Below are 25,855 nucleotides of genomic sequence, written 5' to 3' on the forward strand. Positions count from 1 at the left end.
TCTAACTCGAACCCAAAGTGTTTGGATTTAGATTCAGTATTCTATACCCTTAATTTTAGATTCAGGTATGGACCCGGCCCAAAAATTAAAGTCTATATAAGTGATGGATTTATACTCGACTTGAATCCTTGAATGTCTATCTCTCGTACGTGTATGGAAGTTTTGCACCCAAAGATATGGGCATACCCGTCAAAAACGGTGACTTGAACAAACACTAGAATGCTAAGCTAAGCTACTAGTCTCTCATCTTTTTTCTTTTGAAATCTTATATCATCCGACTATTATAAATATAACAAAATTTATCAATTGATGGAAAAGAGATAATCATATTTTTAAGAGTAATACGTTAAAGAAGAAATATTTAAAATTTTTCTCATGTGTATTTGAAAAAAAAAAAGATCTGTATTTATATCATAATTAGTCACATAGGTAGATAAGTTAGGTAATATTGTTAGGTCAGAGTCATATCCTCATATCAATACATATCACAATGGTATCAAATTTATATTTGTTTTAATTTCACCTGTCAATCTATTATATTCCTCATTACCTTTATTAATCTGAATCAAACCATCCCACCAACATGGTGCGCCCGCCTCCCAGCCGAGTGTGAGTGCCAACATGTGATTGCCACTCATCAGCGACAAGTCAGCGATCATCTATTGGGGTGTAAGGCCCTTATAATTAGGTCTAATTTTACAAAGGATTTTTTAAAGAAAAACATAAATCAAACTTATTCATAGGAGCATTCCACATCTATTTTTGATAAAAAAAAAAAAAAGATGTAAGGCTAAACAAATATATAAATTACTTTTATACAATTTAACTACTAAATAATTCTTACAACTGAAAGTGAAATTTTAACTGAGACATGACTACTAATAAAAACTAATTTTTAGGTGGACCTCACTCTACGATCTTCATGCGATCAATAACTTGCAAAAATAAGAATCCAAGAAAAACCAAGGAAAAAACTCCCAAAATCAGGAAATTGAGTAATTTCAACTCTATCCCCTGAAACAATTAAATTTAAAAAAAAAATAATTTAAGAAAATAAATTGAAAAATAATTTTAGAAAATAATACTTCATAGTTGAGTTAAAAATCAATTTACATAAACAATATAATATCACAAAAACCAATTAATTAATTTGATATTTAATAATGACAGCACACATAATCAATTATTAATTTGAGGGAACGAGAACGCCAGTAGGCCGGGGCTTTACCCCTCTACCTACTTCATCAAGAGGTCGCCACCCCATATAATTTAAGGCCAGCAGAGTAGTCTCAGGTAACCCTAGTGTGCACACCCCTTTTACTTGGATCACAATAAATAGAAGGAAGACCGAACATCGTATCAAGTAGCAGAAATAATAATACTTGTTGCCAGCTATACTAACCAAACAGGGCAACATGTTAATCACCCTTGTACTTGGATCACAACAAACATAAGAGCTTCATTTTCCTCATGTTACACTTTACGTGATTTAATATATTTTAATAATTAGTCGCAAGCACACAAACATATAGTCAAATGTACATTATTCGTTTTCTTTTATGATCATAAATTTCCAATAAAAATATATCTCAAGATTATCCAACTGAAATTTCATTTGCCAAATCACCATTTTAATATCAATTGGTGGCTATAACAATTAATATCATAAAATATTTCTCTTTCAAATTCAACCATATTTTTAAATCGTTATCAAATGAATAATAATAATATAAATTTTATCAAAATAATATTATAAATTAAACATATAACAAAATTGTTGTAAATATAATTTGAGTTAAAAATATAAAGTATAATATCATATAAAATCACACATTCCAATTAAACACATTAATTATCACTTATTATATAATACTAAAGGGAAAATTCCTATTGGAAGAACATTGAGAATACCTTGTGAAATAACCATAGAATATAAATGTACGCTCTTATCAACTTTCATTTACGAACTTGACGTCTAAAGTATAATTGTTTGTAATTTATAGATAGAAAATGTCTAAAGATGGAAAAATACTATAGAGGAGAAAACAAAAATGATAATAGATGTAAAGAAAAATAAATGTTTGATCAGAGAAAATGAATAGGAAGAAGAAGAAAGAAAAATGAAAGTAATGAATGAGTTAGAGTAAAATAATTTAATTTATAGTTGTAAAATGTGGTAATTAATAGAATTAGATGGGAAGAGTGGGAAGGAGTGGAGGAACAAGAAAGTTATATTATTATTAGGGAGTGGGAAGGAAGTTAGTAACAAACATTAAGTGAAATTCGTTTCTTATTATTTATTTTCTCATGAAATTGGTTTTCTTATTATTTATTTTTTTATTCATTTTTTTATTTTTATTTTATTAAAATTAAATTTCTTTTTTTTATTTTTAGTTATTAAAATTAATTTTCTTTTTTTAAAAAAAGACGTGGAACTTAGTTATTTTTTTTAACAAATTTATGTTTTTTTTATTTTCTTAAAACGTGTAACTTAGTGTTTTTAACAAATTTATATTTTTTTAATTTAATTTTCTTTATTTTAAATCATTAATTATATATTTTATTTGATTATTTATTTTTTTAAAATATTATGGATTTTACAATGGGCTCTACTCTAATCAATTACACAATTCGTCGCACCGCCTATCAAACGCGGCGAGGAGCTCATTGCACCTAAGTCCACCATCCGTTCACCCAAGTGTACTCCACCTCCATCCAAAGAGCCCTTGCCATTCGTCTCCATGGAACCCGATGTTCCATTGCTAGGCGAGTTCATCCATTTTCCTAAACAGCCTATAAAGACGCTATTACAATGCCTCAAGTTAATCATCATGATGTGGATTGACCCACACAAAAGTGCCTAACATGCGAACACAATAACACATTGTCAGCGATTTTCACAAGCAAATATAACGTCTTTTAATTGCATTCACACAATATCAAATTAAAAAAAAAGATTGAAAAATCATAAAGATATGGATTAAGATTGGATAGAACAACATAAATATGATATTAATTAAAATAGACAATTTAGTATCCAATTGTGTAAAAGTAGGGGCGCAGATCTATGAATACAAGATGTTGTGCTGGTACCTACGGGATCTAAATTACCAACATGTTCCCCAATCATGTTAGCAATTTGTCTGAAGGTTGTGCCGCCAACTAGAACGCTTAAAAGAGTTCCCGTGTCAATAACTTCCATTCTTCGCGAGTTTCACTATTATGTATAAATGACATGCTATAGCTTTTACATGTCGGATGAACAGTGCGTAAAATAATCCCCATTCCTCTGGGAAGTCTAGGCACATACTGCCGCTAGAAAGATCATTGAAAGCTTTAAAATTAACCACCACAAATGCAGGTAATACAATCATCATGAATGAAGGCCTGGCTTGTATCACTGCGGTTGCGCCTAAGCCAACAATAAGATCTTTTTTTTTCCCGAAGCAATTCGCGGATTGCCATGCACCTAGAATAAAACCATAGGCACCACAACCAATGGAGACCATATTTGGTGGCGGCGAAAGAGTGAAGCGGGCTTAAAAGGGCAGTGTTGGGATACAATTTACGAATACAAATTCATATAGTAAGATAAAAGCAATGCAAACATCTAACTAATTCATTCTTAGATTACAATTTCATACAAAGATCCGATCCTATTACATTCACCAAAACACAATGACATTAGTTTGATTTTCTTGATCCTCTTGATTATTCATTTTCATTTCCATCAATATGCGGAAAATGGTCTTTTTCAACACTGACAATTTCACAACTCGAGTTTCAATAGTTTTCCTTTTCTTGCTCGGCATAGAATACAACGGGCATGATGAAGTATAACCTTAAGTAGAAAATCAGTACATCTATGCTCAGGTAATCACCTTAAGTCACCTCCTGTCATACATTCGCCTCTCATCAGTGCCATGGCGAGAACGCTCTCTTGAGCTTCTATCATAATTCTGCTCATCCCTTCTGCTTCTTGGTACGCCAACCTCTGAATCTCTCCTACGGCTTCCTTCATTTCTTTCATTACGTCTCTTCTCACCATGGTAATCATCATAATCCTTGGTTCGGCTTCTCTCATCCTGTTTACTTCTATCACCATCAGTTTCCACATCTGTCTTACTACTTGACCTGTCTCTCTTGTCTGATCTTTCAATCTCAACAGTGTTCTTTCGGTGTTCCCCCTCACTTCTGTCACCATACCCACTCTCTCTCCTCCGCCCATCCCTTACACGACTATCCCGTCTCACCCTCTCTCTCTCGTCGCTCCTGCCATTACGTCCATCATGGTCATCATTTTTACGATGCCGGTCCCTGTAATTGTCCTTCAAGTCTCTGTTCCCATGAATTCGGGCTTTTTTATCCTCATAGCTATTCCTTTCAGATTTGTGTCTTTTCCTATCATGTTGCTCGTAATCTCTGTGCTTCTTACTAGGTGGGCATCCACCATCTTCATCAAACACCATCTCATAGCTGCACAAATTGCAAGCACTTGTAAGACTTACAATAACAAAGAGCAGCCCTTGAAATAAGAGGGTGTTAAAAGAGAAGTCATAGTCTGATCAGCAACCTTGCATCTTTATCTCCTCCATGCTGTTTATTATCATCTTTAAGAACATACTTCTGATGTGGAGCAGACATAGGAAGAAAATCCGCGGAGCAATCTTTTGCAATATGATCTAGTGCACCACATTTGAAGCATCCTCTTCCTACAAAGAGAGAAATGAGGCACTTGAGAAAGTTACCAATTTTAACAAGCTCATAAGGCTAGACAGTAAACACTAGCATTATTAAAAATTGTGGAAAAACAAACAAACTGTAACCAAGATAAAAAATTACAGAATTAAAGCATCTCAGGTGACTTCACTGACCATATATAACTTCTAAGAAAGAAATCAAGACTTTGCATGTGGCAACAAAAAATACATCAGTTCAAAAGTCAATACTTACAACCAAATAGTCAGCTACAGGAGTTCTGAATACAGCTTTACTCCATCTAGTATTGAAAAGGATCAATCATCATCATTATGTAACAGGTATATTATTTCTTAATTAGTTGGTCCCCTAAGATGTCTTTACGACCAGATCTCATGGTATAAACTGGGATAAGTTATCTGAGCTAGAGGAAAACCGAGTATCACTGATAGGCAATGGAATAAAACATCCACATGCAATTAAATTAATAACCAATTATCAGAATGCTGCCAACATATTCAACAACTTTAGCTGATTTGTACAGGTTTCAAAATTCAGAGAAGCAAGATCTAGTGAGCTATAGCAGAACTGTGTGAGAGACAGAGAGACAGAGAGAAGGGAGGGGGGGGGGGGGGGGGGGGGGGTAGGGAGAAGAGAGAAAACAAGACTATTATAGAAGTATTTTACTGGTGATACTTGGTGATGATATAGCATATGTGAACAAAAAAATAGAGTATGTAAGATCCCAATGTTAGCTTGTATATGCTTGCTAAACCTAGAATTAATACCATAGGTAGATTTGATTGTGAATTGATGAAAAATCCATCATGAAGAACTTATTTAGATAATTCTATCACAAAAAATGTAGAGTCCACTGCTATCTCATGTCACACAAAGCAATGTAGCCAAACTGGAAATCTTGCTTCTCACACTGATATTCATAACAAACTGTATGCAAGTACAACAATAAATTAGTTTCTCTCCTCCCTTGGGAATCGCTATTCTTTATCCTCTACTTAACATTATCTTATTCAGACTCCAAAAGTGTGGGATAATTTAACCCAATTACCAATATGATGACTGACACAGATATGCTAAATTTTCTCATGTTTCCTCCACGTTTGAAGTAGCACAGTCAAATAGGTAATTAAGTGATTGAATCTCTCTATGCTGATTTGTTTTGGTTCATGTTGTTGGGATTAAGGCTTTGGTATTGTTGTAGTGTAGCCTTCCCTTTGCACATATCAAATGCAAAACTGACAGGTCACATGGTTAAGTTAATGGCAGACTTAGAATAGTTTTTCCATGGAACTATCATTCAAACACAATAATAATGTAATGACAATGGTAGCACAATTTCCAAAGTGGCATTGCAGCCTGCTATGTCTCAGATTATGGCACAATCAGGGGAAATGAAAATTTTTAACTGTAAAAGAAATTTTTCCAAAAAAGCCTTCCTGAATATGTCCACAAACTTTCCAGCATTTTATTGTTGTGTGTGAAATGTGATAGCAAGAATCTGAGTGAGAGTTTTATTGGCACATTTCAACAGACGATATACTTATATAGAGGCCAATAACCTACAATGCAGCCTGTGCTACATTATAAAATATATTCACTTATTTAGAGAGGTATTGAGAGTAGGGTAACACAATACAGTCTTTTAAAACATAGGAAGTCATAGTAACTACTAACTACTAACTACTAACTATGCCTTATTTTCAAATTAAAAAGAATTTTAGTTTTGACAGATGGAGGATTTGTAAGCATATTTATTAAAATCGCGATTCCAATCTAAGATTCTACAAATTTATGATTCAAAAGCAAGCGAGCGATTTGGATCGTAGGTAGAATTGCAGTCTTGGTAGAATCTTACGATTCTTAGTGAAACAAATTTTTGAGGTAGAATCATAACACGATTCCATGATTCAACGATCTAACAATCCGGACCACTAAATTTAGTCAATTATTATTAATTTTTTGTATCTACTAACTTTAACTAATTTCTTTTACATACACATATATTTCAAAAATCCATAGTCTTAATTTAAAAACAGTAGAAGTTTTTATTGATATTGCATTTGATTGTTAGATCGTTTTTGCAAAATATACCCTTCTATGAGGAAAAATAAGTTGTATATGTCAAATAAGTCAAACAAAACTTGAGTTCAGAGGTTTAAACTTTTGAAATGAACAATTATACTAGCCACTAAATATTTTAGCATATACAAGTTTATTTGTAGGACCGTATAATTTTACGATTCGATTCTATCTCCCTAAACGACTCCCAGTAGAATCTTGATTCTAATAACTTTGTCTATAAGGGCTAATAAGGCTGGGGTATGGTCTACTTCTGAACTCACTAACAATATACCCTTCTATGAGGAAAAAATCAGAAAAAGGAAACAAAAAGTATTAAATCAAAACATCACATGTAAAGTATAAGTAAGTTCAAGATATCTCAAATAAACGCAAAGAAGTATGTTTTTTATACCTTGGGTTCCCTTGCGCCTAAATTGATTCCATAGCTTTGAAACACTCTGACTAAAATCAACATGTATCCTCCTGTCATCAATCAATGCATTGTCCATCTGCAGCAACACAATAGAAATGTCACATAAATCCTACCACGCTCAAATTATGACTGCAAGCCACTCTTTTTTTTTTTATAAAGAAAAATTATATAATGGGGAAAACTGTCAAAAAGACAGATTAGGGATGAGAAATCCCAATTGAGAGCATCTAAATCTACATTACAATTTCCCACTTACTCCTACAAAGATCATTAAGAGTAGCGTGCTCAAAAAAACCATTTGCTTTAGCCCATAGTGACGCTAAGAATTTAGCTTTCTCCCATATGATTTCCAACTAAAGGAAACTCCAAGAGTCATTCAATTTTTCCCTTTTCCCTTTATTTCCCCTCTTCCAGGTATTAGGGTGCACACCCTATGAAACTTTGGGCGAATATCAGAAATAAATGGAAGGCAAATCTCAATGAGGAAAACTTCCATTGGATGAGAGCTACAGCTTCATAAAGGGGTGTGATTCACAAGTTTGTTCAGATAGGTTTACACTTTTACTCCTAGACTGCTAATTTTTCAATATCATTCACTAGAGAAACAAATGTTCTGTTTTACCAAAGAAAAGCACTTCGAAAATCATAAATCCACCTTTCTGCCAAATATAACCCCAGAGTTCACCTCACAAATCGATATTCTGAAAGTACAACATTACCCTAGTGTAAATTTGACCAAAAATTCAAAACTTAGTTTTGGAGTAATAAATCAATTGCCAGATACATGAAGTAATTTGGTTTAATATTATTAAAATTTCAAACAAGTGAGACGCATAAAAATTAAATGAAATGGGGATGAAAAGTTAAACTCTGACATTGATCTATCTCTAGTCTCTACCTATATGATTTGTGAGGGTAAGAATTGAGAAGCGACTAGTGAAATTTCTGCCCATGAGTATACAATACCCAGGTATACCCTTTTGACAAACATGGACACCAGGAAACTAGCACTTCAAAAGAGCTGCAAGCATCACAGAAAATTAAGAGAATCGGGAAATGGAACATGTTTCTTCTTGCAGGACAGACCTTGAAGTAAGCTCGTTCGCAAGCATCCTTATCCTCGAATTCTGTTCAGACAAAAAATAATTGTAAGTAATGACAGTTACAAGCAGTATCAGATTCTTTAATCTCCTCGCGAATCACAAATTGCGAATCGAAAAACGCAAATTATGGTCCGTTTTGGACAATTTTTTGGGCCGCTAATTTAAAAGAGAATTAGCACGCACATTATATTACACTGGTTGAAAGTAATGAATAAATGAAAAACAAAAAATTGTTTAAGCTGATCTTTACATAACAATCTGATTGCCCCATGTTCGAGTTAGCATGTACATTTTCTTCAATAATTAAGAGACTGAAAATGTAGAGAGGAAAAAGCATGACTGTAGGTGAACAGTTAGATACGCATTCCAATTTCCATGAAAAAAATTTGGAAAAAGTATGGACATCAGGACATGTTAACCATATCCAGAAGGAAGCAAATATTTATTTGAATAATATAACCATGGGAATGCTATAAGAAACCTGAAGAAAGCAAAGGAAAAAAAAAAAAAAAAAGGTTTTTATGTAAGCGATTACATTTTGTGCATTTTAATACCAAAGTTCAAAATCTAAAGAAAGTCAACTTTTAACACAGATCGAAACCCTTATCTGACTGATAACTTCATGTAGAAATGGTTAAAATACTTCTACAGTTATATGCATGTATATATCACTCTATTCTTCATTATCCAACAATCTCAATAAACCAAGTAGTCAAGAGCCTGTGCGGTTGACAAAATACCCATGAAACTAATGGAATTTAGTTCCTACTTCCCACGTATCGTAACTGATGTGGAGATGGTGATTGGTGTTCTCTCTAGTTCTGCATTCTACTTTTCCATATCATCATCTTCTGCATTCTAATAAATTGCTCTCTGTTCACACTGTTAACTTTTCTACTGCATTGCAGTAACTGAACATCTATTTGAGTTTGCATAACATGAAGTGGATGGAAGATATGAAAGTATCCATGTTTAACCAAGAGATGATGAAGAGGCTGAATGTTTGGTAAAGCATGACAAAAACCTAGATATACATAAGAGGTTGGAAAGGAAGTGGAAGGTCCGTTCAATGCCATTGCACATGTAAAAAATAGGAGCTTAAGTGCAACATCTCTTTAAATTTCAGAATTGGATAGAGGGCAGAGGCTAAACAGCGGTGGTCTTAGATTTTAGATAACTCTGTGATTTCTAATCTACTGTTCATGTATTGGCTGCAAATGATGGCCGGACTCTGGAGCACTACTAAAGAGATTCAAGGATATTTTTTCACCTTGGAAAAGAGGAGTGATCTGTAAACGTATTGTAGCTTTCCGTCACTGCTTCTGAATGAAAGAACAGACACACAAAAAAACCTAGGATAGGGATCCTGGAATAATAGACTTCTATGAATTTTCCTGAAGACCTTAAAAAATTTAGATGAGGTCCGCCTTGGAAGTCAAGGTACAGCAAATAAAACTGGGCAGAAATTCTGGTCCTGTCAACAATTTCCGGACCCAAGATTTTATTTATGGTGATGGTTTAAGGAATTCAGTAAGTAAAGCCATTTCTCATAATTTAATTTTTTTTAACATGGTAGCTGGACTCTTACTACCAAGAGATGTGATCTGGGATATCGAATAAAATATGAGAATTGCCTTACTTACTGATTTTGGTGGTGTTATGGCGGATATCGAATTTGAGTTTTGAACAGATAATGGATGTGAGCTTATCGAAAGCTTTCATCAATCTTAATATTGTTAAGAGCATCTCCAAAGCTATGTTCTACGAAGATTCACATGGAACAAGGGAACTTAAAGGCTTTTTTAAGTATCAATTATGGAAGTTCAATGGTAAGGAGGCTAGCTGAGATCACCTAGGCCTTACACTATTTATCTAATATCCAATCTACTGATTAATTGGTTATAGAGAAACCATATACAAATTGCATGCCAACAGTAAGCATTTTCTCAGTGGTTAGAGAATGAGGGTTTTTTACGTAGTCATTCAAATACATTTCCGTTAATCAAAAACATCAAGAACAAAGGGGTATGCAAAGGCACATCTGGTTATGTATTTAACCTAGGAGCTGACTTGTTCATAGCATTGATAAGGAACCCAGTGCTGGCCTTGCATTTAGTGGAAGCAAAACATGTTTACAGAAATATGCTACATATCAAGTTGTTTGGCTATGTTATGTACTGGAAATTTATACATAGTTGAATAGGTTCAATATATTATGAGCTATTTGACTAGCTAAATAAAAGACACTATTTTTCGATCATCTGTGCACACGCCTGAACCAATATCTATGGTAATCTCTCATTGTCTTCAATATCAGCGAAGTTGAGACCTTTTCATTTTCATTTCGAACTCTATCCCATAGACGATATCCACTCATCCAGATATGCATCTTATCTAACTCCATGTGTATTTGATACTTCTTTATTCTTGCCAAAGAGAGAAATGGTACAGCAGCAGAACATTAATATATGCAGTATCATTTCTCTCTCTTTCCTCCCCTCTCCTATCTCTATCTGGGGTTTGAATCATGTCCGGGTATGGAGCCTTAGTCTTTAGGGGAGGAGTAAGTTTATGATTCAATAGCTTGGTGTAGAGATAGAATCTTAAAAACCCAGAAAGCATTGGACTGAATTCGATTCATTCCATAGATGCCAACTAAACACCTTAGTTTTCTTAGCATTTTATAGCAAAAAATATACAAATACATGATAGTAGCATATACAATTAATGACATTCTACTAACCAATGAAAGCATAGCACAAGCTATCACCAGTCTTGTAATCCCGGATAACCTCGGCCCTAAGAACAAATCACCACTTAGAATACGATCATATTAATTGATAATCATTGCTGGAGTAAATTATAAATGCACTCACGAAGTGACAGTCCCAAAGCGAGAGAATATTGTATGCAGATCTTCATCCTGCATAAAATTTAACACCAAAGTTAATGCAAATAATCAAAGCTATTAACATTTAACATGTCTAGAATCATGTGAGAACTGAACCATTTAATTCCACCTCCAAAGAAAATCTCACAAGCACACAGTACATCTAAAAATAAAGAAACGCTATAAAACTTTTTAATATCTAAAAAAATGATTTTGTGACCTTGACTAAGGTATAACTAAGATCAGGCCTATAAGACTCTTTGACCTCCCGGTGTTGGGATGTCATTTTCATATCACAAAATTCAAGGTTATGCGAGTATTCAGACTACTTAACAAAGGATTCCATCTACGCAAAGATACTTATTGCATAAAAAACTGAAACATGTGTCAAATCATTACAATCAATTAAATATGTTAAGCAGATTAAAGCCATGAAATTTGAACTTTGACGTTGTAACTACAAATATCTGCAACCTCCCTCTTCATCACCAATAAATAAAATAAGTTGTTGATAAGTATATTTGAAAGTATAACCTTCAGTCACTGGCCTAGCTCACTGCGTATCATGTGTTTTAAAAATTACAATCCCTTGAATCAGACAGCTATAGTGGAATACTCTAATTTGCCACATCACAACCCATGAGTAACCTAGCATACATAACAACACGCAGATTTTGCGGCTTTGTACCATGACACTGTCAATTACAATCACAGTTTCTCATCTACAGGCCCCAATTAGTGCTAAATTCTAATGCACAATTTCAGCAGAATCAGATTTCATAATGAACTGGGCTGCTCTCTACTTCACTATTTTACTGGGGTTGTTCTTCCCAGGAAGCAAATATATCTAAAGGGAAAGATTAGATACTCACCTCAGTAACGGGATTAAGCTTACATACAAACAACACATTCTCAGGAGGTTTCACATCAGCATCCGGAATGTCACCAATCTGTTGCAGAATGGAGATGTACACGCATCTTAGTTTTATCTTTGTGTTAAATCATAGCAGTATGCATTGGACCAGAGCCAAACTGAAACCGGTTCACAATGGATTGGGTGGACACGCTGCAAACTAGGACAGTTCAGTTCAGTCTAGACCAGAAGAGAATGTTCTGCTCTTATATAGTCTAGACAGATTTTGTCATAAATGACAGTATGCTCACGGCCAAAAGAAAACAAAATGCAACTGGTCAAAGTCAAACCCAAAAAATCAGACCATTAACTGGACCAGAATTATTGGCTTCTAGTCCAGTCTTAATTGTACAGCCCCTACATATGGTTTAATCAATAAGAGCAAGAAATGTTGAAGTATACATACACTTTCAAGAACAACAGCCCTGGAGTGTGCTTCTTTTGTGCGAATAACTTCCACCAAGTCTTCTGGATCTATTTGTTCATCCATAGGTACCCAATCATCTTCAAGCCTCACATCATCATCAACCTATGCAGGGGCCAAAAATGAAACAAATATAATTGCAGAATATTATCTAAATCAATATGAAAGGGGTAAACCATAAAGCAGGTAACAACACAAGATATTGCATTCGGGAACCATAATGAACATTAAAAACGGAAGAAAAAAAGAGTTTATCTTCAGCAAAGGTAGTTCTAAAAACTGGAACCCTAGCAATTAGGAGGAAGGTTAGCACAAATTGCGTGAATGAAAGAGTCAATTGTCAGACATCATAATTTCAGATCTACAATAACTTGACGTGGAACACAATATTAATGTAAAACAGCTGGCTTGGGTATCCTAGCTAACAAATGATCTAAGAACTAATTCTGCAAAAGACAGATATCAAAATGAAGATTTTAATAATGTTCATCCTAAAATATATGAAAGTAGAAAAAATATATTCCATAACTTCCAATAACTTCTCTTCTTCTTAGGAGTAAATATCTGCTTCAAAGCATAAACTTGAAATCACCAATTCACTAGCCTATCATGTCTTCAACTTTGACAAATATTAATCAAGTTCATCGAGATTGGAGAGGGAAGCTGCTGCTGCAGGCATCCAAGGTTTAGACTTAGGAGTTGGGATGCAATGAAAATAGTTACATTTTTTGTTTGAGAAGATTGATAGAAATGAATCAAGTAAAGAAAGGCACATGAAGAAAGCAAATATTATAGAAAAGAATGATTATCGAAGGGAATATAACAGAAACTTTAGATCAGAATTAAGTGTAACTGAACTGACAATGGTGTCAGAACTGGTAACTAAAAGTTGCTATCAAACAGTTCAAAAATAAAAAAATAGGTAAAGGAGAAAACGGCATCAGAAATTTGTATTGAGTTTCACAACTCGTGAAAGAACAAGCCTCTCGATTGCTTGTGACTATCTTCTAACTACCGCCATCAGTATACCATTTCCTGCCATTTTCATATTCTTTCAGATTTTCTGTATTTTCTTATACTCACATTAAAATGCCTAATTCAGTTCATCACATCACTTCCAAGTCCCATCTATGTCACTCAGGCTACTGTGAAAATTATGGCCTTTGAGCAACTTACAAAACTGGACATGGAATCTCGAGAATAGGCAAAAGACCAGAGTGTGAATTACCAGAAAGCATAACTTATAGCGCAAACATTTCGAGTGGTTTAGCCACATTACTCTCCTTGAAGCATTATCACATGCAACCATAAGCAAAACAAAGACAATAATACCATAAAAACACGGCTCCTTTTGCTCAGACAGATGTATAAATTTAATAAAGGCAACACAAGAAAAAAAGTAAAGGACAATAATCTTATGATGAAAAAGACTAACCTCATCTTTCGGTTTTCCTTCAGGAGAAGAACCAGGTATCAAATCAGCCAGCTGTGGAGGGTCTTCAAAAGGATCGTCAAGAACATAAGTGTGCTTTATTCTGTTGAAATAAATTTGACATTAGAAAACACATAGAAACATAGATATGAGGTGCTTTAGCAGAGCAAACCCAATATAAATGATAATATAAATGTACAGATGATAACCTTATATTCTTAAAAGGTCTCCCTTTGTCATCCGCATAAGCTTCATTTATTCTTGTCAATGTTTCATGACCTTCTGCAACCTCTCCAAAAACCTAATCCATAATCAAGTCTTAATCATGTAAGATCGTTATACATCAATCATATACATCATACATCAACTATATACATTTTTAATTAGATGTTTCCAAGTTTCCTTTGTGTAAAATTTTTTTTTCAACTTCTGATTATGTGACCATTTCTGAGTAGTACAAAAATACTTGTTTCCATGAGTTTGCCAATATTTCTTTTTAGGTCCACCCATTACACTTCGCATTATTCCAACTCTGAGTGATGTCCCCACCACTTTCTTTAATTTTTATCCTCACATATTCTCTCACTTTTGATCTTATTCACACAATTTAATTGACCCGACCAATTCCTTAATAATTGTGCAAATGTTGATTGTTGCATATTCAAGGGAACAGAGGCAGTAATGAGCTTCAGGAATATTATTGTTGCACCGATGATAAATTTAATAAAAGGTCATTCTAAATGCTATTAGGGCATCCTAGGGACGTATTTTTGGGCTGATTCGTAGTTAAGGTCCAAAACGTTTATCATGAATATTGACTAAGAGCTAGAAACAAAAACCTGAATGACAGTTACAAAGTTGCAGTTGCAAGATTGTGATTGTAACAGACTCAAAATTTTCCTTTAATCACCCGATTAATTTTATTTTTCCGATAAAATCTTAATTCATAATCCTTAACTCCAATTTAATTTAGTCATCATATATAATTTTATTCCTCGAGATTTAATTCTTATATCCAATTTTATCCCTTAAAATTTCAATACATGTCGGAGTTCTTTAAATTATTTCCAACTCGAAATTTTATATTTCTAAAATATTCTTTTTGAGCCCAAAAGTTTTAATTACTAATTTATATGCTTCGAAAATTTCAAAATTATATAATTAACTTATGGTTTACTAAAGCTTTACGTTTTAGATGCTTAATTCCTAATTAATTCCGTTAACAATTATTTTAACGACTTTAACACTTTGACTTCAACTATTTTACAACTAGTATAATTATAATACTTTTAATTACACTTTTAAGCTTGTTTTTACACCTAAACTAATCCTAACTACCTAAAACTAATTAATCAAAACCTACCTATATTTTTTTATTACTTAATTACTTACATATGTAAAGTAAGTTTGAAAAGAAATCAAACTTCATCCTTACCATCATGTTGGATGGTTATGGGTAAGATATGGAGCCATGATTTTTTTATTTTTTTTATCCAAATATTATAAGATCTTGTCCCATAAATATCTTCTTTATATACTAGCTATTTTCCTAACATTCAACCTTGCAAACTTAAAACAAAACTCATCTAAAATATATCATTCTAGTTATGTAATATTAAGGAATTAAGTCATCTACTTTTCTTCCATTTGCTCCTAATTTCACTTCATTATATCATATACTAATTTCCTAAAATTAATTAGTTGAAGAAAATCAAGAAGAAGAAGCATAGTTGGTATAATTTTGGGTACTTGAAGATCATCATTTTGGAGTTTTGGGCTTGGAGTATTGGAGCTTGGAGGATTACACTATCCATTTTCCTAATTAGTATTTAGTATTAATCCTTGGTGGTAGTATGGTATAATTTCTTACCCTATTTTTTATGTGGAAATTTTACATTATATTTACTTTATAATATGCAAAGTATGAAATATATGGGGCATGATTAATTAGGGAAATTGGTTAATGAATTTATGATTTTGTTCATACTAAGTATGTTATGCTAAAAATATTGTTAGTATGTTGTTTAATGAATTTTTAAACATGTTTAGAAAGTTGGTGAAAAATATCATATTTGTTGTGATTGGTGTGACTTGAGTGCACATTTGATAAGGTGCATTCATGTGTTACCTTTGGGATGGAATCCCATGAATGTGTTAATGTGGGTGTATTAAGTTAAATTTTGATGATTGATTTATGATGGTGATTAAGTATGGATTAATAAGGTAATGAAGTGTGAGAGTTATGGGACTTAATGAAGAAGTGGAAAGGTTGAATCAAGATGCTCTACCATGCAAGTCGAGCAATACTGTCAGAAGCCTTCTGAAGGGCCGCTCGACCAAGTCACTCGACCGAGCGAACCTCTGTTTTGGTCGAGCGAAGTCTCTGATACTCTAGAATGTTGTTTTATGACTCTTCATGTACTTAGAGATGTTTCATTATCATTTAATCGTAGCTTTAATGTACTTAATGTTACTTAGTATGATCTCTCCTATAAATAGAGAGCTCTCATTCATCAAAAGGGACATCCACAAAATACACCTCAAGCCAAACACTAGTCTATATCTCTTCTCTATTGTAATTCTCCATATTTGAGAGTTCTTTGAACTCCTTTTGATATTATAAGAGATACTACACACCGGAGGACGTAGCCTTAGTTGGGTGAACCTCGTTAAATCTTTGTGTCATTTTATTGCTTTATTTTCTCCTACAAACGTCGATATCATTGATAGCGTAATTTGTTTGTCACTAAAACTTCATACACTCGATCTTGGCAATATTGGAGTTTGAAACACATTGTTCGAACTTTAATGCATCGTCTTTTTCAATATTAGTGATATTAAGTATAATTTTTATGTGTTACATTAGAAATGCTATTATATTTAAGAATTTTTTTTATGTTAGAATTTTTGTTAATATGTTTATATTTGCCTCTAAAATAGTTTATAAAGTTGTGTGCTATTTTACGAACATACTTTTACTAAGTATGGTTATGTTAAAATTATTGACATTATACTTTATTTTAATATTAAAACTTATCTTTAAAGTTATATAAAGTTTCTATTTATTGTGTAAAAGTTTTTATTTTAGTGATTATGTGAATTATTTAAATTTAGAATTTATTATGATAAATTAAATTAAGTTTTTTATAGTGAAAAGGTCTAAAAATAATCATAGGCCATTTGGCAACTATCATAAAAAAAAAAAAGGTTTTATTTACTATTTTAATTTATTACAAGCATTTTTTTCTATAATAATAAATAATAAGTTAAAAAGAAATTTTTGAGAAATTTTTATAAGTTAAGTGTTTCCTTGAATATATGAGATTTTTTTTATAAAAGTAACTTTTGTGATATTAAATGACTAGTGTGTACCAAATATTCCTTAGTTGACTATTTGACCAAAATTTATGTAAAAAGGTAAAAGTAGTTTTTTTATTTAATAAAGTTGCATTTATGTGTCAAATTTTGATTTTATGAAAATATTAAAAGAACAATGTTTTTACTGGTTTTATAACAAGAATTATTGATTTGTGTGAAAATATAAGTTTTACATGTTTTATAACTAGAAGTAATGCTTTTGGTGAACTTATAAAATGTTATTTGTTTTATAACTAGAGATATTGATTTCGTAAACTTATAAGTTCTATTTGTTTTATCATTAAAATATGGATTTTTGTGAACTTAATAAGTTTTACTTGTTTTTCAACTTAAAATATTGATTTTTGGTGAATTTGTTGAATTTTGGAAATTTATCCAAAGAATATACTTTTACTTGATTCATAAGTATAATATTTGTTTTGTGAAAAGAATAAAATATTTATTTGTTTTAAAGTTAAAAATGTTGATTATGGAAACTTATTTCAAGAGAAATAAAATTTAACGGCTACTTGTGAAAAATATTAATTTGGAAACTATTAATAGAATATTAAGTTATTAGTGTAAATTTAATTAGCAAATGATATATTAAAAATAAAGTTCTAAATAAAGTTTAATGTGTAAAACTTTAGTAGTGAACATAGAAGGGCATAAAGGTAAAATCTTAAATAAAGAAAGTTACCATCTAAGTTGATCAAAGTTAAAGTCAACATGTAGTAATAAAAATTATGTGATGTGTTTGTGTGAAATTATCTGAGTATTGATTGAATGACCCTGATAGTAAGGTAATGTCGAACCATAGACCGGCATGTACAATCCCGGCGCCCGTGTTAGCCGGCATGTAAAATGCAGTGTAAGACAGGGGGTTAGCTACCTATCCTATAGAAAATCGACCATAATTGTATTGGAGGGGTGACGACTCCCACCACAATTAGATGTAGGGTTTCGGCCCTAATCTAGCTAGACCCTTACATATATCAGGTGTCATATTGTTGTGCTTGTTGATCAGTGATAAACTTGATTATTGTTGATGCTATGAGGCATGGTACGATTATGAGTATTAACCAACTGAACTTGCTTAAGTATTAATATTATCGAATTGTATAAGTAGCAGTAACGTACTTCTGCCATGGTTGAAAATGGTATCTTAATGACTTAAAAATGTGAAACAGTAAAAGAATAAGGTAAAAGTATACAGTGATGTCAATTAATTATAAGTTCGTACTCTAATTCTTATTTTGTAAATGTAGTGTATTATTTCCGTATTTTGAGCTGAATAGGGCTGACCGATTCAATCGGTTATCATCCGTATTATGGATGACAGCATGTTGCAGGATTTAGTTTCAGATTCCGATCCGGGCCGCAGCTACCAATTATTTATGCTATCGAGGACTTAGCTGCATTTTGTTTTCACTTGATGTTTGATGATCTTGACGTATTTAGTTATAATTATTATGTATTTTTGGAACAAACGACATGTATTTTCATTTGCCTTCTCAGATTTAATATTTATCGTTTGTCATAAAGCTTTTAGTTTTTAAAAGCTTTTAGCAAATTGGTACTTTGAGACTTCCGCATTGTTATTGCAAATATTATCATTAATGTTAATTATGTATCGAGATTGTCGCTTCTGTTACAGTGATAAAAGCAAGACTTGATGGCAGCAAGAAGAGGTTATAAATTTGAATCAAGAGGGAAATTCCAGGATCAACTCAGGAAAATGTCTCTAAAAAATAGAGCTATAGAAATATCCTCCTAGCACACAACAGATCCATCACAATAGAAACAACATTAGAATATATCTCTTTTTAGTTTAGGCTTAGTTGCCTAGCTTAAACAAGTTTAGTATTTTAAGAATAAGACCATGCCTACAATTGAGTATGATCTGGTTGGTGCAAAATGGAGGTATGCCTAACTCTCGTCAGTCTTCGATGCTTTCTTTAGTTTCATTTGTGTATTCTCTTTGGAGTGAATGTTATGTAATAGAAGAATGATTCAAAATTTCAAGCTCTTTCCCTTGCATTCTTATTCCTATTTATTAGTAATTGTAATTTGAATTTACGTAAGGTCCTTCAAGTAGGTGCTCTTGGAGGTATACAACATAATCCTTGTTATTTTAATCCTAATCTGGTAGAATATCAATGCTTGCTGGCCTTAGTTTTGATAAGTGTATTTGGGGCATCGGACCATAAAAGAAATGTTTTTCATACTCAAGCAAAGCGTAGTACCATGTGCCTCAGCCGAGGCGCATAACTAAAAAAAATCGGAAATTGAAAAACTTCCTCCTTTCTTCACTTGCACCATTTTTCTTATTTGACTGCTCTCTATTACTCCCTCTGTCCCTAAGATTTTTCTATTACTTTTTTCACAATCCAACGCGCAAATTCAATTGTTAATATCTTTAATTAAACATAATAAAATACTCCTCCGTTTCTTTTCAAATGTCCCATTTGCTTTTTGCACGTTTGCTAATGCACTAATTTAATCTTTAATATCTCTAACTGTACATAATTAAAAATTATAAAAAATAGATATTAATACAACTTATGTTGAGATGAATCAAACAAAATCCCATTTGACTATGCTTTAATTTATAGATTAAGAATAAATTACAAATTAAAAGTGGTTGATGAATAGTACTCAAAAAGCAAATAGAACGTTTGAAAAGAAATGGAAGGAGTACAAATTAAGACTGTCAGTGCCCAAAAAGCAATAGTTGCAAAATCTTAGGGTCAAAGGGAGTACTTAATTCTTTTTCTCTTGTAGTAAAAATGCTACTTTACTTATTTCACTACTTTATTAGAACTCTACGTGTGAGTGTTTGACACTTATTAACCATAATAAGCCCGGATAAAGGAAAAGGATGAGTGCTAGGTTAGTGACAACAGGTTCAGTAAAACCTAGAAACATCCTATGATCATGAATGAAAATTAATTCACATGGGGGTGTCCTTACTCAGCGATGTAATGATAAATATGCAAAGATTGTTGGTGGTCGTCTAGAAAGCAAAGCACCACATTGCCCAAGTGTGGCGTCAAATGAGCAAGAGTAGGTAACTTATACTACGACGTCGTCTAGAAACGACGCATCACACGTTCTAAGTGTGGCGTCAAATGAGCAAGGGCACATAAGGTTTAAGCATAAGAGGTTATGGAAAACACATGGTCTTAGGTTAAGATTGAGATTTTAAAACATTGATAGCTTGACATTCTGGTTTTAGAGCTAGTAGATATCATGAAAATATGGAAATTTGACATTTTGTCTACAAGAGCAAAATGGGTTAGAGATAGGGTCAAGACGATAGTAGGTAAAAGGCAAGAATATAAATAGTGATTCTCAAGACAAGATGAATTGATATGGAGTTGGTGTTAATATGAATAAACAAACATATAAGGATGTAGTTAAGGTATGCCAAAAGAATGATAAAATTATAAGAGTAGAAATTGTACAATAAAGAGGAACGGCATAAGTGTTTATGCACCGCAAGTGGGTGTAGTGGAATTTATTAAAAAGGAATTTTGGGAGGATCTCAATGATATGGTGCAAAACATACGAATAAAGGAGAAGCTCTATATCGAAAGTGATTTGAATGGACACGTAGGGGTGTCACGGTGGCTACAAAAACATCTATGGGTGTTTTGGTTATGGATTTAGAAATGCACAACGAGAGTCCATTTTAAGTTTTACACTCATACGATTTTTTTGGTTGCTAACACATGGTTTAAGAAAAAATTTAGTCACTCGATGACTTTTAAAACTAGAGTAAATACAACTTAAATGGACTACTTTTGACATAAAAAGGTGTTTACTTTTAGAAAAAAACGTGTTACTTTGTATTTATATTTTTTTTCCTAAAAGTAACACTTTTTTGCTAAAAAGTATCAGATTTTTTTAAAAACAAAAGTAACTTTTCTTGTGCAAAAGTAACACCTTTTCTACGAAAAAGTAACACATTTTTATCGGAGGGTTCTCATATAAGCTTGGTTCTCACTAAAACTTGACCTTGTACTTTTCTATTCTGGAGATGCCTTGTACTTTTTCAAATTTTTTTGCCAAACTAGAACGAGAAAACTTCTCAAGTCTAAGGGTGATCATCAAACATTATGGAATAGTTGACCCCACATGGAATCCCACCTATGCTTAGATTCAATAAAGTATGTGTCATTCACATTTATTGTAATTATCTCATAAAACCTACATAGGGTTTTATTTAATTTTGAAGATTAAATGAACATGATGAGGGGTTTGTTTCAATGATCTTTTATAATACTTTTAACACACAAGTCATTATTTAAAACCTTTAGGTAAACAAGTCATCAAACACAACTAGAATTGAGTACTTTCAAAGCATTGTCTAGAACAATAATATGAATTACTATACAATTAATTGTTTTTGATTGTTTATTTGCTTCAAATAATGGGTAAACACCTATCAGTGTTAAGTTCCATAATGTTTTTTCTCTTAAAGAAAGTATCAAGATTGTCAAGTGACAGTGACTCTAGATCAAGGTCGCAACTAATATATTGCCAGTTCACTGCACATATGATTCTCATAAGGGAAAGAGCACAAAAAGCATCAACGAACAAGAAAATTGTAAGGAAATCCACTTACTGTATGCTTCTCGTCAAGATAGTCCAGATCATCCCGTAATGTTATGTAAAACTGGGGGAGAATAAGAACAAAAGAACATTTATGTAACGTTGAATTCTGAAAACAGTAACTAGAGTTCCTGTTGGTACGCATATACCTGGGATGCATTCAGGTTCTCCCCAGCACTAGCCATGGCCACAGTACCCATCTTTGAGTGATTTACGTCAGGGAAAATCTCATCATTGAAGAATCGAGCTTGATCACCATATAGAAATCTAGAGAAAAAAATTAAGATTGAAGTCAACTCATGAATAGATAAAATAAGCTAATTTACTATATGTTTGAGTATCACACATATGTCAAAGGATGCACTAGAAAAATGATAGCTCACAACATTATGGAAAGCAGATTTTGGAAATCCAAAGAAATTCGAGTGACCCACAACAATTTCCTCTTTTTTCACTGCAATAAGTTACCATGACAATACATTTGGAAAAATATTACGTGTTTTGTCCAATTAGAAGCTGATCTAAATTCTAATGGTAAACAACTAGGGGGTGGAATCCTTAACCCCTAACAATACTTCTAGCCCAAAGAAGAGCAATAAAAAAAGCATGTACTTACATGCCATAAGAATAGTTACTTGATTTGATAATACTTACTTGTAAATAGAGTCGCCACCACTTCCCGTGCCAGTTGGATCACCAGTTTGAGCTGTGAAATCCTTTTGCACTGTGTGAAATAAACATCCATTGTAGTATTTGATCCTGCAAATATAAACACAAAGCAACCGAATGAATTTCTACACAAGACTTTACTAAAAAGTGTACTTCCACTTTTATTTAATCCACTCTTAAGTAAGGCTAAGTTTTCTGACTAAAAGTGTTTAAAAAGATGTCATCAAACAAACTAAACCACTTCGTCTTAACAAATTCTTGATCCTAAAATCCAACATCTTAACCACATATAATACAACAGCCAATTTATCAAAACTTAATTTTCATACCACTACAAATAAAAATCCTTTTAGACAATAGATTTTAAGCCTTGTCTAGGAACTCTGACTTTATGCCCTGTTTGAGAACTCTGATTTTATTTCCACGTACAATTGGCTGTTAGGCTGATTTACACTTGCAATTTTGGAAAAGACTGAATTCCTTGTGTGACTAGTAAAGAGTTGGACTGAGTTTGACAATGACAAATACTAATTTGTTGTTATTTGCAGCTACATTACCCATCCATTATTCAGGATATCAGGTCATCCCACTCATTCTCTCTCACACTTCCATAAACTAGTTTGATCTATTTCACCCTTTAATCTCTCCTCCAATATCTTCTGGCATAGAAAAAAAAATTGTGAATGTCATTGCAATTGTGATAACGGCAGCAATATCGCAGACTCTGAGACATCACGGTGTTGTGACTCGTTCGTGAACTTCGAAATGTGAATTGTTCACTTGAAATTATCCATTTTATCAAACTAATTCAAGTTTCTACAACATATATTTAATATAAAGGTTATAATAGACTTTTTGGAACCTAATACATGTTACAACTTACACTTTTATGATTTTAAATCAATAACTACGTAACAAAACGGTAAGCTCAAAATTCGTTACAAAGCTGTCATTATGTAAAGAAACAGCCTCGCATTTATTTCATGGTCTCTGCACCATGACCACGGAATCCTTAGCCGTGTTTCACGGTTATCGGCCAATTGAGTTACAACTCTCATTCTTTCTCCTCTTTTTTGAGTCACCGTCCTCGGTTTATCTCTCCTCTAGCAACCACTAACTGCTATTGACATTACCGGAGAGCTAAGTTCCAAACTCGGTGGAAGAAGAATCTTTCATGCTGGCAAAAGGGGCGATAAAATTAATATCATGAAGGTTTCGGTAGCATAGAGGGATGAAAGGCAGCATTTCGGTGCAAATCATGGTTCTAATCCCTTTGGAAATCGGATGTAAAATGATGGAATTAGGAATCTATGTATTCACCAAACTAGGGATTCAAATTTGAAAGTTTAAAAATCAATTTATAAAATCGAAATTAAAGGAATTGAAATCAATTCCACATCAAACATTCAAATTCTCTATGTAACAAATAGGGCTTCCGGCATGAGTAGTAGCAATTCAAGAAATTTTCATACAAGACTGAAATCATGCGACCAAAAAAAAGAAAGATGGAAAAATAGAGCAACATACTTGCATAGTTTCAAAAAGTTCTTGCAGGTAAGGGGACAACGATCGGTAAAGAGGTCTATAACGAATTCGCCCAAGCTCGTAACCACCATTACAGACATTGTTGTGTTTGGCCAAGCTCTCTACTCCTTGAGGACCTGGATACTTGAAAAATAATTACAGAAATGGACCTCCGAAATGGGGTTAAGTATCAAACTCCTCTCTAATTGGATTGAATATTATGTTTAATAAATTTTGAATTTGAAAATTTAAAATTGGGTCACTAACAATTTAAAATTTGATTAAAATTTGCAAATTCATATTATATAAGAATCATTTACAATTCTTAAATTTGAATATCAAAATTAAATTTTATATTTTCAAATGAATTTTATGTTGTCAAATATTACCTAAAGAAAATTAAAAAATTGGATTAATAATTTAATTTTCTAATTATTAAGTATAAACAATTTCAAATTTGAATTTTTTTTATGTATATTTATAGCAAATTATGAACAAAGGTTATATTATTTATAAAATAAAAGGTTATTCTAATCGCAAATTAAGAGCAAAAGGTTAGATTATTCAAAAATAATTCAAATGTGAAATTATTTACAACAAATTACTTTTTGTTTATTTCAATTATAGGCTATATGAAAACCAAAATTACCCATCCATTCACATTTATTGCAACAGATAATCTCATCTTTTCCCCCCCAAAATTCAAACAATAGTTATTTTTGCCCAAAAACTAAATTGATTTTTACAATGAAATCATTTCAATTTTCTTGAGCAATGGATTATTTTCCTGGTTCATCATCAATTTCATTTGGAAGCTACAGTGAAGTAGTACAGATAAGAGAAGGAAATATAATTGCATACACCAAGGGTGACAGAGGTAAGAGTGTCAGAATCAAAACCTAATTTAGCGTGTATGTACTACAAATGTGAATTTTGCAATCTTTTTTAGGGAGAGAGTTCAATGTTCATAAGATCACACTCAATTGCAAAGGGTTAGGCAAATGAACGAAATTAGGGTTAGAGAACTCGAACAAAACCTTCAAATTGGGAATTTCAAATTCTTCTTCCAAAGTTCTTTAAGTTTGAACTTGAAAATTTAGGGGAAACATTTAAATAGTTTTCAGCAATATTCAAACTCAAGAGCTCACTTCTTTTGTGAAAAACTTTTCGAAACACTTGACATCCTTTCTTAATTATGTTCCCTTTGCTTTACAAAGTTATATGCATTTGATTATAAAAATTTAGTTCATGTCGAATATTTCATGCGTGATGACTAAAATTTTTATATGTTAACTTTACTAATTACTTTTATTTAACTTTTTTACACCATTATATTAAGCTCATCTTACCTTATTAAAATTCAAAAATAATTTTTTTTTTTCACACGTGGTCCTATTTTATCACCTAAAAATGGTAAAGGATCAAATGGAATATATAAAATGAATAGAAAGGAGTAATAATGATAACATCAGATAGGAGTTTTATAGGAAAATTTTAATGAAAATGTAAGATAGAGAATTATAGGAAAAAAGTATTAAAAAAAAATGGAAATTCCATGTGATGGCCTGAGTTTTAAGCTTTTGCACAAATATTTTTTAAATTCATGTGGTAACTTTAAATTTTTAAGTTTTATGTGTGATGGACAAAATGTTAAGTTTTGGTTAAATAAAGTACTTATTTTGACTAAATTTTAAAATATTTGGTCAATTAAGG

At 32.4% G+C, this 25,855-nt stretch overlaps 1 protein-coding gene across 1 annotated transcript; it reads right to left on the reverse strand.

The window, feature by feature from the left end:
* Positions 1 to 3,532: 3,532 nt before the first annotated feature.
* Positions 3,533 to 24,440, reverse strand: LOC130802380 (peptidyl-prolyl cis-trans isomerase CYP59-like). Its single transcript, XM_057666360.1, has 14 exons — positions 24,146 to 24,440; positions 22,604 to 22,708; positions 22,099 to 22,216; positions 21,963 to 22,013; positions 14,185 to 14,276; positions 13,979 to 14,078; positions 12,526 to 12,648; positions 12,079 to 12,156; positions 11,193 to 11,239; positions 11,060 to 11,115; positions 8,300 to 8,340; positions 7,193 to 7,289; positions 4,574 to 4,712; positions 3,533 to 4,476 (listed from the first exon to the last, which is right to left on the reverse strand). Exons 1-14 carry the CDS (start codon positions 24,241 to 24,243, stop codon positions 3,888 to 3,890), a joined length of 1,734 nt encoding a protein of 577 aa, XP_057522343.1. The 5' UTR covers positions 24,244 to 24,440; the 3' UTR covers positions 3,533 to 3,887.
* Positions 24,441 to 25,855: the final 1,415 nt, after the last annotated feature.

Source organism: Amaranthus tricolor, chromosome 16 (genome assembly GCF_026212465.1).
Source record: "Amaranthus tricolor cultivar Red isolate AtriRed21 chromosome 16, ASM2621246v1, whole genome shotgun sequence".
Lineage (NCBI taxonomy): Eukaryota > Viridiplantae > Streptophyta > Magnoliopsida > Caryophyllales > Amaranthaceae > Amaranthus > Amaranthus tricolor.